The sequence below is a fragment of the Astatotilapia calliptera genome, chromosome 17 (genome assembly GCF_964374335.1).
Source record: "Astatotilapia calliptera chromosome 17, fAstCal68.1, whole genome shotgun sequence".
NCBI classification, from domain to species: domain Eukaryota; kingdom Metazoa; phylum Chordata; class Actinopteri; order Cichliformes; family Cichlidae; genus Astatotilapia; species Astatotilapia calliptera.
The window spans coordinates 16,216,332-16,229,516 of NC_137438.1; the positions used below are offsets into that span (position 1 = coordinate 16,216,332).

General features: G+C 41.3%; 1 protein-coding gene across 2 annotated transcripts; it reads left to right on the forward strand.

Annotated features, from left to right (window-relative positions):
- The first annotated feature begins 450 nt into the window (after positions 1-450).
- Positions 451-8,001, forward strand: LOC113009519 (prohibitin-2-like). 2 transcript variants are annotated; one of them, XM_026147834.2, is made up of 10 exons: positions 451-600; positions 1,434-1,566; positions 1,850-1,934; positions 2,961-3,040; positions 3,297-3,481; positions 3,670-3,799; positions 3,953-4,056; positions 4,402-4,479; positions 4,659-4,738; positions 7,457-8,001. In XM_026147834.2, the coding sequence occupies exons 1-10, from the start codon at positions 580-582 to the stop codon at positions 7,479-7,481; spliced, it is 921 nt and encodes a 306-aa protein (XP_026003619.1). In that variant the 5' UTR covers positions 451-579; the 3' UTR covers positions 7,482-8,001. The 2 variants fall into 2 exon arrangements, with proteins under 2 accessions (XP_026003619.1, XP_080148282.1); XM_080292156.1 differs by lacking the exon at positions 451-600 and adding an exon at positions 796-814.
- Positions 8,002-13,185: the final 5,184 nt, after the last annotated feature.

Below are 13,185 nucleotides of genomic sequence, written 5' to 3' on the forward strand. Positions count from 1 at the left end.
TGTCTTGCATTGAAATCTGCTGCAATGACCCGGTTACTGTGTTCACCAGATATCAACACAATTTCGATCCGCTCCTCACGTGTTAACCTCTTCGACATGTCAATGGCTGTGAACGAAGAGAAACTTGTAAATAACTCATGAAAGAATAAAGTTACGTTGAAACCAAGCACACCATTGTTTTTCTTGTGACATTACCAATAAGTTTGATGTGTCACATGGCCCTCTTCCTATTAAAAAAAAACGTTGTATCCAAGATGGCCGGCTTCTAAATGGCCACCATGGTCACCACTCATCTTGAGGAGTTTGCCCCCTCACATATACTAATGTGCCACAAACAGGACTTTAATATCACCAACCATTCCCATGTTATTACGGTGTGTCCATATAAATGGCCCACCCTGTAGATGACGGCTGGATTTTGGAGGCTAACAGAGACCTCCAGGGGGCAGCATTACTTCTGTGAGAATGCTTTTATGACGTGAAATGCCGAAGAAAAAGGGGACTACATGTCCCAGTGTAGTTTGCGGCCCACGCGGAGGGGTTCCATCTGTGTCGACCTTGGGCTTTGACGTTTAAAACATGGCGAATAAGGAGCCGAATGTAAGTGTTTGAAATGTGACTGGTTTTGAATGAAGACAGCATGATCTTTATTGTTGTGCGACATGTTTATCTGGCACTAATGTGACTGGTGACGAGGCTAAGTTAGCATGCTCCATCAGATTGAGCAGCTTTGCTAGTTTCGTTGTAGTTCACTAACAGCTCGGTTAGCAGCGACAACTGCTGTATGTGATCTAGTAGGCTTTACACGATACAGGTGAGGGCAGGAGATAGTGGGACAGGGCGACCTTTCGCTGTGAGGCAGATGTTTCACACTGTAGGCAATATCATGAGATTACATGTAGCTGACCTTCTGTTAGTAGAGTAACCTGAACTGGGCTATACAGGCAAACCTGCCGGCAAGCTACTGTTAGACCTTGTTTCTGCTTAAGGATAGCGGGTTTCTTCTCTACTACCACATATGGTTTTCAAGCATTCATCGTTTTTCTTAACTACCTAAACATGCCAATGCCAGCTAACAGTGGGCGGAAGGCAGTGATCCACCGTGGACAGGTCCCACATACATCACAGAGCTAACACAGACACAGCCAATATTCATGTCCACATCCATGTGTATGAATAACCCGGCTGGCATGCATGTGTTTAGGCTGTGGGAGGAGAACATGCGGACTCCACGCACAGAGCCTTAAGTTCAAATCCACAACCTTGGTACTGTGAGGTGATGGTGCTAACCACTGCACCATCATAGCTCCATCAGCTAAATGATAAATCAGAAAAATTAAGCTTTACACCTGACATAAACATAAACCGCACCAAGATACTGATTGTATTTTTGTTGTTGCACTCTCGCCACCACATACAAACACAAACTGCAGCGGTTCATCCAGCACCTGAGGGATCTGGCTGGTCGGATGTCCTCATCTGGTGGCAGAGGAGCCGGATTAGGAGTGAAACTGCTTCTTGGAGCTGGTGCATTGGCATATGGCATTAAAGAAGCCACCTACACAGGTAAACACAATGTGGGATTTTTAGACCATGCTTTAAATTTGTGGCAGCCTGGGTAATGCTATGGTTATTTACAGAAATAGATTCGAAGACCTGTTTAGAAACTTTAATGATGAATTTTGTTAATAACATGCTGTGTACTAGAACTGTACTACTGTACTTATTGATCGAGTTAAAGATGGTGACAAGGCAAGGTTTCACAACTTCAGTCATGCTAATATAGTGTGTGTGTGTGTGTGTGTGTGTGTGTGTGTGTGTGTGTGTGTGTGTGTGTGTGTGAGAGCAGTGGAGGGTGGTCACAGAGCCATCATCTTCAACAGGATCGGAGGGGTGCAGATGGACACAGTTCTGGCTGAAGGGCTACATTTCAGGTAGAGTTACAGCTAGTGTCAAGATAAATTTTAGATAAATTTATGTGAATCTATTAATGATACAGATTTTGCACTCAGCACAATTAAATGAAATCTCCCTGAATATTCCCCGAGAAACTGACTCTTAGTTCATTAAAAAAAAAACAACTTTTTACTATTATTTTTGTGAGTCATTTTGCCTGATGACACCCAAAGCAGTTTCCAAACCACTTTTATGTTTGTTTGAGAGGTACATGATTAGGCAGAGTGAAGGATTCTGTGTGTGCAACTTACACAGATGTCCTTGTATGCAGTCCTCCAAAAAACCAACAGCTCGTAGCCCAGCAGCATTTGCTATGCATAGGTTAAATGCTGATTGATTGACAAGTGTACCTGAAAAGAAACGGACACCAGCTTTGACTGTAAAGGGGAGAAGTGCAGGAAAAAATGTGAAGAAGATGAGAAGCACACTCGGTTTACTTTAGCGCTTTAGGTTTGGACTTTGCTCTTCTTGGCTGGTTCTAGAGATTTTTGATGCTGCCCCCTGGTGACAGTAAATAGTTAGAGCATGTGACTACAAAGCTCTGTGTAGGCTCATGGCCCAGCTGTACTGATGCCTTTAGATCTTTGGTTTAAAGAACTACAAGAAAACCATTGGCTTTAGTACTGCCGTAGTGCAGGAGATGAGCCACAGCCAAACATGGCGGAAACTGTGTGGGTGGCCACAAATCGGCATGTGTTGGGTCCTATGGTATGTGTGTTGTTTTTCAGCCTCAGCCACTCATCTAATAATATAATATAATATAATATAATATAATATAATATAATATAATATAATATAATAATATAATATAATATAATATAATAAAGACATGAAATGGGCTGTGAGCTCTGTGGTGAGGTCAAGACATTACCTTTAAAAAAAGATTATGAATTAAGAATATTAAAGGTGATCACAGCACATGATATCTAAGTCATTTATAACTTAAATGTGAGTATGCTTCGAAATCTTGATCAGCTTTGCTATGACTTTCAAATCTTTTGTAGGATCCCTTGGTTCCAGTACCCTATCATCTACGATATCAGAGCTAAACCCAGAAAAATCTCCTCTTTGACTGGAAGCAAAGGTAACAAACATGGGGGGCTTTCTCACTCTCTCTCTGTCACACACTCTCTATCTCGATTCTTTATTTGTTATTTGTAATAGTGATCTAGCTCGTGCTTGAGACAGCTGCTGATGAATGTATCGATGTGCCAGTATAATAACTGAGGCGAAAGATTTGTTTTAAGTTCAGAGTTACAAAGGCGAATATAACAAAACTTGTTGGAGAGGTGGCAAAGAAACCATTCAGTCATTTTTGGTGTGTGCATGTTTGTTTGTAGATCTGCAGATGGTGAATATTGGAGTGCGGGTGTTGTCCAGACCCATGGCATCCAACTTGCCAGCCATGTACCAACGGCTGGGGAAGGACTACGATGAGAGAGTCCTCCCGTCTATTGTCAACGAGATCCTAAAGTCTGTGGTAGCAAAGTTCAATGCCTCCCAGCTCATCACACAGAGAGCACAGGTACTGCAGCACCTTCGCACTGCTGGGGGGGATTCATGTTTTTCCTGTTGGCCAGTTACTGTAATCAGCATTGATAAGTTGATCCAGAACAGTAACTATAATATTCAGCTGATTCGACTGTAGATTCAGTCGTTCCACTAAGCTGACACACAGTGCAGATCATACTTGTGTTGCTGTGTCTCGTTTAGGTGTCTCTGCTGGTGCGCAGGGAGCTATTTGAAAGGGCGAAAGACTTCAACATCATTCTCGATGATGTCGCCATTACTGAGCTGAGTTTCAGCAACCAATACACTGCTGCTGTGGAAGCTAAGCAAGTTGGTAAGGCTCAGTGAATCAGACTGCTCCAGTCTGTCATTAGCATCACTGGAGCAACAAACAGCGAAAATGCTGTTGCCATAGTTTTCATTATTGTCTCTGAAGTAAATGTGGCTGCTTGGGTTGCATTGACCACGCCTGTTGTCTTGTGTTTAGCTCAGCAAGAGGCCCAGAGGGCCCAGTTCTATGTGGAGAAAGCCAAACAAGATCAGCGACAGAAGATCATCCAGGCTGAAGGAGAGGCTGAAGCTGCTAAAATGGTAAGCAGACACTGACGTTGTCTCGGTGCAGTGTTAGCAGCAGTTATTACTGCACAACAAAATGCTGTTTTTCTGAGAAGCTGTTACATGTCAGCCAAGAAATAAAGTTGTTCTCTATTATGGGAGTGTCTTTTCCGTGCAAACTGGAAGTCGGGATGTTGTACCTGAAACCTCTACGGTTTCACACATGTATGTAACCCGAGTCAGACAGCAAAACAAGTGCTGAGAATGAACTGTGAGAAACGTAAATATCCATAGAGAACAATCAAAAGTAATCATTCTCTACCTTTCTTGTCATATTGTATGAATGTCGTTAATAATCTAAACACAAACTGTTTCCTTCAGCTCGGCCAAGCAGTGACTAAGAATCCTGGTTACCTGAAGCTGAGGAGAATCCGAGCGGCACAGAACATTGCTAAGACGGTCAGTACGCTCCTTCATTGCCTGTGGCTTCGTTTCTGTTTTGTCTTGACACTCAGTAAAATCCCAGAAATGCGTGCTCTGGCTTTTGAGTAATCAGCAGAATTCCTCCCCGAGGTGAAAATGTAGACTTTAACTCCCAACATTGGGAGGTGACTAATAATTGCTGTGTCTGCTTCCAGGTGGCATCGTCTCAGAACAAGGTGTATCTTAATGCTGACAGTTTGGTCCTAAACCTACAAGACCAGGCACTTTTTAACAAGTAGGTTTACCCACAGTCTCTGTCCCTCACAAACATACAGACCAACACACAAATGTCTGCATCGCTTCATTGTTTCATTTTATTACTCGGACCATGCACAGATTACCAGTTTTGTACCAGATTTCGCTGTCAGCTAATTTCCATCTGCATCACTTCAAAGGACGCTGCATCCTCTTTTAGTTTCCACTTGTCTTGACTGTGAACGATCGGAGGCTGAAGCTCAACTCCCACGTTCAGTTTTGTTGGCATCTGCACACAATCAGCAGACTGCACATGGCTCAGTAGTTACAAAGTGAAACAACACTTTACATTTCAGTGAGTAAAGCAGCCAGATCCCTGTGAACCTCCGTCTTAATCTACATCACTTTAACAGAAAGTATAAACAGTGTTTCTTTTCCTGTAAAATATCCTGCTGGCATCAACATAAATTCAATTGCAACATTATTGCCTTCACTAAATTCACTTTTATTAGTTTATAAAACAAAGCACAGTCTTTACTTTTTAGCTCATCCAGCTGAAGGACTTGTGCCATGTTGAGGCCTCCAGTGTCCATCTGTCCACAGTTCAGCTGCTGCTCTTCGTAGAGTCTTTTTAACATTTTAGCAAAACTTGCAGGTGACGATCACCTAATGGTTTCCCCCACAAACTGTGCTCAAAGTTGCTTTACGGGCGGTGACCTACGAATGATGAGGGAGCCGGATGAGCTTTTACATTATTAAACTTCTGGTCTTTATGTAACTTTTCAAAAACAAACCGTTCTAAACAAAAACCCCTCAAACACACCTCTCCACCAAAGCATGGCACTTTTTACCCCATCAGCTGTGAAAGGCTATTGTGGTCACCAGTGTTGAAAATAGAAATTAGTTACTAATTACTGATTACTTCTCCAAGAGAGTAATCCTATTACTTTACTCATGACTTATTTTCAAAAGTACAGTGCATGGTCGTACTCTATATTATCCATCGTTGATCTTCACACGTCGCACGCTCGTACGTCATTGTCATGAGACACTCTCACAAACAAAATCGCGGTTTAGTAACGCAGCGTGCTTATGAGGAAGAAACAGTAATCTAATTACCGTATTTCCCGGACTACAGAGCGCACCTGAATATTAGCCGCACAAGCTAAAATCAGGGGAAAATCCTGTTTTGTACATACATTAGCCGCACCTGACCAAAAGCCGCAGGTGTTTCAATGTTGACTCATCATATGTAAGAGAATATGCACAAAGGGAATTGTCAGGAAAGAGATGGCTGTTTGGAGACACACCCCTTTTATTAATATTTTGAAAAACAAGTTCTGGGTACATATTTGCATAACTTTTTAGGTATATGTACAAGTAGCGGTAATTACAAGTACGAAACATGTACTGTGCTTCATAAATGAGTAACAAATGTAGTACATAACAATAACCTACAGCACACCAGAAAAATAGATTCAGACTACCTTTTAGGCTCAGGTGCAGTGACACGGCTTTAACAAGAAGAAAAGTCAGTCATTCACCACCATCTTCCTGCGCACTAAAACCACCAAAGTCCTCTTCTCCAGTGTCGGAAACGAACAGGCTCAGGATGGCTTCGTCATCCACTCTCAGCTTCTTTCCTTTGTTGTCAGTGTCAGAGTCGAACACCCTCAGAAGGGCCGTGGCGGTGTCCTCCTCTCCATCATGCAGCAGTCCAGCCCTTCGAAATCCGTTGGTGATCGTGGATGTTTTCACACTTTTCCACGCTGTCAGATTCCACCGGTGGAGTTGAGCATAACTTGCTTTTCGCAAGTTTATCGCCGCTCGTCATCCACGCCTCCCGCTGAACGCGTAGCGTTAATTTGAAGTTTGTTTTTCGCGCTACTTGTACGGCACTACGTTGCCTGGCGGATGGGCATGTGACCAACATACCACTCTTGAACCCCGATCCTTCCGCCAGGCAACGTAGTGCCGTACAACAGCGGAACAAACAAAACAAATCGTCTTACGATATCACAAAAATCATGGACAATCCATAGAAAAGCCGCACCTGACTAAAAGCCGCAGGGTTCAAAGCTTGTGCAAAAAGTAGCGGCTTATAGCCCGACAATTACAGTACCTTTTTGCAATAGTAATCCCTTACTCTACTCGCTACTTGAAATAAGTAATTGGATTACAGTAATGTTACTGCCCATCCCTGGTCGTAACCCAGGCAGGTGGGCAGCATGCACACTGAAGTTTGTAAATGCAATAACACACAATGACCTTGAACTCAGTTCGAGTCAACTTGACGAGAGGTCAGGACTGGCAGCAGTCATTAGTTTTATATAGTACCAAATAAAAACACAAACTACTTCCTCTGGAAAATGTATGAACACTCTTCAGTCTCTATTTTGTCCACAACACATAAGCAAGAAAACAGCTAACGGGCTTCACATCTGCATCGTATCTGAAACTCGTGCCTTTATTTTTGTAAATACAGATTTAGTTCAACTAAATTTAATAAGTGAAATGTTTAATATTTATTGCCTGTTCATCGCTAAAGGATCTGGTCTCTGCTCTGTGTTGCACTTTTCTTCTGACTCAGCTTTTTCAACAAGGTTGTTAAATTCCATTTCTACGTTTTACCACTGAGTTTATTTCCACTCCTGATAACATGAAATTTGAACAGTGTTGTGCTCGACAGCAGAGTTGGGACTCTGAGTTTAACTGTGTATAACAGTGTACGCTAATGTGGTGTTCCCTTGTTTTTCAGTTTGACAATGGGTGCAAAGAAGTGATGAAGAGGACACGAGCTCTTGCAGAGGCTGTTGATTTTGCTTTGTGCTACTGGAAAAATCAACGTACATGACTGGAAACTTGATTTCTTTATGGTTTTTCTTGTTTTAATTCTCTCATGTGTCGGAGTGACTTTCATCAATGAGTTGTCTAGTGATACATAAAGGGGACGTTATTAAAATCCACATTGAATACGTCTAACAGATTTGTTGAAGAAAAGATCAAAATCCAGTTTTACCAGAGACTTTTGTGTTGAAGGATTTATGCAACAGTACATATGGATACTTAAGAAGATCAGAGACTTCTGTCAGGAGGAGCTCATTGGCCTAAAACGTCTCCAAGCCGCTTGTCTAGTTTGGCTGCCGATGTTCGTTTTACATGTTTTATCAATAAATGTTCCTGTTTCCTCTTTACAGCTATGACATGAGAATGTTAGCTCCATCTACACATGTGTGTGAGTTTATAATACAGCCACTGCTGCTAGCAGACCATCTTATGCATTAATAAAGTTTATTAGGAAAAGTTCTCATTTCTATTAGTTACACCGCTCTACTAACCAGCTGTCAAAGGTTAACTGCAGGGTTAAGACAGAGAGGCAGACAACCGCTCATGCTCATAGTCACACCTGTGGCCAATTTAGGATTGCCAGAAAACGCAACTCATGCATGTGATGGGACTGTGAGAGGAAGTCAGAGAGAACCTACACAAGTGCTGGGACAACATGCAGGCTCCACAGATTTGACTACAACTGTTAAAGAAAAGGAAAATAAAGGAAAATGCAATATCAAACAGCCTACTGGAAGGTTTGTTGTAGGACAGCTTAATACGTAATATAATTGTATATACCAAAATACCCAAGTGCCAACAGGCTGTCTAGCTAGCGTTGGCTCCAGCCCGACCGCGACCCTGAGAAGTGGAAAAGTTCAATGGATGGATGTCTCCTGTGGTATTACTGACTGTTATTACTAGTTGGGACAGCTGGAGGCACTACACCAGTGCAGGATCTGGTGTGTTCTATGGATCTGTGTCAGCCTGCTGTGTGTGATTCCTGAGTCAGGTTTATGGCGTTTTGCCCTGACATCGCATGTGATGAAGGTGGGAGTATGCCCACCAGAGACCAGCAGTTTGCACATAGATCCAATCTGGAAATAGGTGACGCAATCATATACATGCTGCAGAGAGCATACTGCTTTCTAGATGTGCTCCAGAAGAAGGTTAAGGTTGCATTCACTGACCTTTCTTAAAGAAAGCTACTTTCTCCTTTCAGGTTTCTCATATAAAGCTAGAGCAGCAAGCGCTTCTGTCCATTTGGCCTCTTTAGAGTTTTGGTTTCAATCTTGAGAATGGTGTTTCTTTACTTTCTAGTAAGAGTGAGGTTTTGTTGTGGCCTTGGAGACCTTGACATTGAACCGCTTCCTTTTTCTCCTCCGATTTATTTTAATGGTGGAAGTTAATCGTGAATAAATTCCTACGATTTATTTGGAGGCTTAATCTGTGGTTTGCCCTGCTGGCACTTTTTAACTTCATGTGTCCTCTAGACTTTGCAGTAGAGGGAGTTATGGCAGCTTGGTTTAGTGCAAGGTAATTTCAGATGCAGCTTTTTAAAGAGCTCAACAACCATCACCATAAAGTACATCTGTGCAGTTTGTCACAAGTGTGTCTGCTAGCTCATGGACAGCTGCTCTATTTCCCAGTGATTGAGAAAAATGACACTGAGATGGAGGAAGCTGTAAGATGAATTATTTTCAAAGGTAAGGGCTGCTCAGGAAGTGAAACTTTATCATTTGAAAAAGCAAATCTTACATATAATGTTCTAATTTATTTTAGTTTATATTTGGATATTAGATCTATAAACAATGTGTTGCTGAATTGTTTTGTGGAAAAAAACATTCAAAACTTAAGTTTGTGCTATTGAAAGTTTGCATGAAAAAAAAATGTTTTGCAGGCTAAACTAGTTTGCAGCACTGTGGTGAAGTTTTTCAGTGATGCTGTTAACAGGGTGTGTTGCTCCTGTTGGGTTACATCAGGTACTTTTTAGGATGTTTAAGGTAATGTGCTAAACTCTAAATCTTACACTAGCTTTATGCTAACTGGGATTGGAAATCAACCATGTGGCGACCCTCAAAGACCAGTGAATGTCAGTGAAAGAAAGAAGCTTTAGATTTCATTATGGTTTTGCTTTTTTCATTCAAAGGAAAAATCCATCCTTATGCTTCACAGTTGTGGGGCGGTTGATTCAACAGGCACAGCTGAAGTTGCTGACTCTCAGTAAGTTAACTGTGTTCAAAGCAGTTAGGTCAGTCCAGCTCCACTTTACACTGCAGCTCCACTCTGGGTTTCCCTGCAGCCTCTGCGGCGCCTCACTTCTCCCTCCCTCCCATGTTTGTCTCATCCGCCATTTCAAATAGGATTACAGCAATCCTGTGATGGTGGAAGAGGGAGAGGAGATTTGAGGAAGGAAGTAGAAATGTATCTGAAAATAGGGGCTGGAATTGTGAAGCAGTGATTAATGCATGCGCTGCTAGTTATGAGTAAAACTTTAACATCAGTGCAGTCAGCCAATGTAAATGTGTTAGTAGCAAATGCAGAACACTGATACCCATTTGTTGCCTTTCAAATTCAAAGTACAATTATATGCAGTAAATAAATAAATAAAAAATATACACAGCCATCCTGTCTGGATCAAAGCTAATTTAAAATGGACTGAGGAAAAGTGGAAAACTGCTCTAAAGTCAGGAGAATAAAAATGTTTATTTCTATTTGGAAAACAGAATGGCTTTTTAGTAGAAAGGTCCAGGTGCTGAACTGGCATGTCTGTAGTGCAAACCTTTGAACAACTGAAAAAGGCCAATGGAGACCAGGGACTGCTGAACAGCTGCAGTGCTCTGAAAGATGAGAATGGGACAATATTCCCTCCCAAAGCCCAGCAGCTGCTCTCCTCAGGTCTGGGCTGGAACGAAAACTATTTTTAAACAAATATCTCAACTTTCTACTCCTTACATTTTCAAAACAGGCTCATTACTTTTACCAATTTGCGGAACAGCAACACATAAAAGTTAGTCCTGTTTGTATATGAATCATCAGGGGATGTCGCATAAAAGATGAGAGAGTCAGAACCGTGTTTTCAAAGTCAGGAAGTCAGGTGTTAAAGTGGGACTGTGTTTTGTTTTTTTTAACCCCTAGTAGAAGACGAGCGAGCATAAAGGGAGTCACGTTTTTTAACCATCAGGTAATTTTAAATGCAACATTTCTATCAGCAAACGGCAAAGCACCCACCCACCACTTTAATCACACTCAAGATCTTGTTCTGGCATATGACATAGAAACTGAACATTTAACAGTGTTTCCTGAAAACCCTCTTTGGTCTGATCATTTCCTAATAACGTGAATTTACAAGAATGGATCACACAGCAGTGGGGAGTAGAGTTCATCACAGATGTCTTTCTCAAAGCGCTTTAACTCAGTTTAAGAATATATTTCAGCCACAGTTATCTTCTTCAATGCCTTGTACCAACACTACCTGAACACTACTCCAACAGAGGTTGATTATCTTGTTAATAATTTTACGTATGACACTGGATACTGTAGCTCCTGTGAACAATAGAGCTTTAAAATCAGAAGTACCTGACTCCCTGGCAGCTAAATCGTAAGCTGGAGAGAAAATGGCGTATCACAAATGTAGAAGATCATTTAGAAACACTTTGCTGCTTTATAAGAAAGCCCTTCGCAAAGCCAGAACATCTTACTATTCATCACTGATTGAAGAAAATAAGAACAACCCTAAGTTTCTCTTCATCGCTGTAGCCAGAGCGCTGTTGAGACAAACATCCTTTTAACATAAACTTGTAATGACTTCATGAACTTCTTCCCAGATATCATTTTCACCATTACCCTCCTAAGACCTGAACTCTTTCATGGCATGCATTTTTAATTTCTCTTTGCTGTTTGGGCTGATTGGGACCTGATGAATGCAAAAACAAAGAATTACCTGATTTTAGTTTCTGAGAAAAATGAGATCCACATATGAAGACATTCGTTTAAAACGTCGATAGAACAGTGGCAGTATGTCCTCATGAGTGGATATCAGGCCCTTGTAGAGCAAAATTTAGTATTTTGTTCTAGACAACCCAAAATGTGATGTCCACATATGTGGACGTCAGGTCCTAAGAGGTTAGAGACAAAATTACTCATAACCATCTCACAGACATAAAATTATGTACAGCTACTTTCAGTAGCGTTGATATTCATTTAGACTGTTTTCCTCCAGTTGATCTGAGTCAACTTCAGTAATTACGTCCTCCAAACCATCAATGTGTCTTTCAGACCCCATTCATACAAGACTGCTCATAAAAGTCCTACCATTAATGAAGTTTCAGTCCTAAATATGATCAGCCTATCTATAATAATTGTCTATGTACCACAGACCATGAAAGGTGGCAGTATTTAAACCATTACTTAAAAAGCTCCAAGCTTCTTTTTTATCTCAAAAATCGTTGAAAGAGTGATTTTCAAACAGCTGACTGATCATCTGCAGAGGAATTGTCATGGTCCTGGGTGTGGTGACCCAGTGTTCATGTCTTTTTGAGTTTTGTTAATATTCCTTGGTTTTGTGTCAGTCATTGTTTTGGTTCTCTTTATTGTTTTTGTGCTTATGTTATAGTTTTTAGTCTTTAGGTTTCTGACTCCGTGTTCCAGGTGCCCTCTCTGTCTCTCCAAATCAGTCATGCCCCCCTGTTCCCAGCATTAAGGTTGTGTGTCTTCGTCCACGTCTGACTATTTGTTGTGCTTCCTGTTTTATTTTGATAGTCCTTGTCCTATGTTCAGGTCACGTCACGTATACCAAGTGTAAGATGCAGACAAGCCCTGCACAATTCAAGAAAAAAACTAGAGACCAGACAGAATCAGAGCTAAAAAACCCTCCTGTGTTATTTTTCTTCTTGAAAGCAGAGTCGGTTTTTATTGACATATTTGAATTATTATACATCACAGTGTGCCACGCTCTCTCTGCTGATGTGAGGAAATGGAGCTCACCCACCAGTCTTGGTCTTTCTCGCTTTCTGTTATCTATATGACAGTAATCATTGTATATTATTTATATAATATGTATTTGATGAAGCTTTCCAAAGGCTCATTAATAAGACAAAAGTATTTCTTATGTGATTTCTTGGTTAATCGATGGATTACTCTATAGCCCTAATTAAAATCAAACATTAATTACTCCGAAAGAAACATCAATTGCATCCTCCTTCATACCACCCACTGGTTAGAATGCTTGGTACTATTTTTTCTCTATTTACATGATTGTGACTTGGAGGGGCACTCAGGTGGTCATTAGAAAAGGGTAGGTTGTGGCAGTAAAGACCAGCAACAATGATTTGTTGGTATTTAAAATGATCCAAGAAAACATTACCCATATTATTATTTTTACATTGTCAACAGCAGCCAGACTGTTGATACAGGCCAGGTTGGCCCTATGGGCTGTTCAAGCCAAATTCTGAGCCAAGCATCTGCAGTCTCAGCAGAGATGGAGATCGACCACATTGGTTCTTCCAGGATTGCTGTGCCCACTGCAACCATCTGATCGCTCATATTTGGAATTTCTTCTCCACCTCCAAGACCTCTGGGATGTCTCTGATGAAAAGTGACACAGACGATATAAAAAGACAAAAGAATTTAACCGTGTGTTAAGGATCTCTCCTTTTGTTA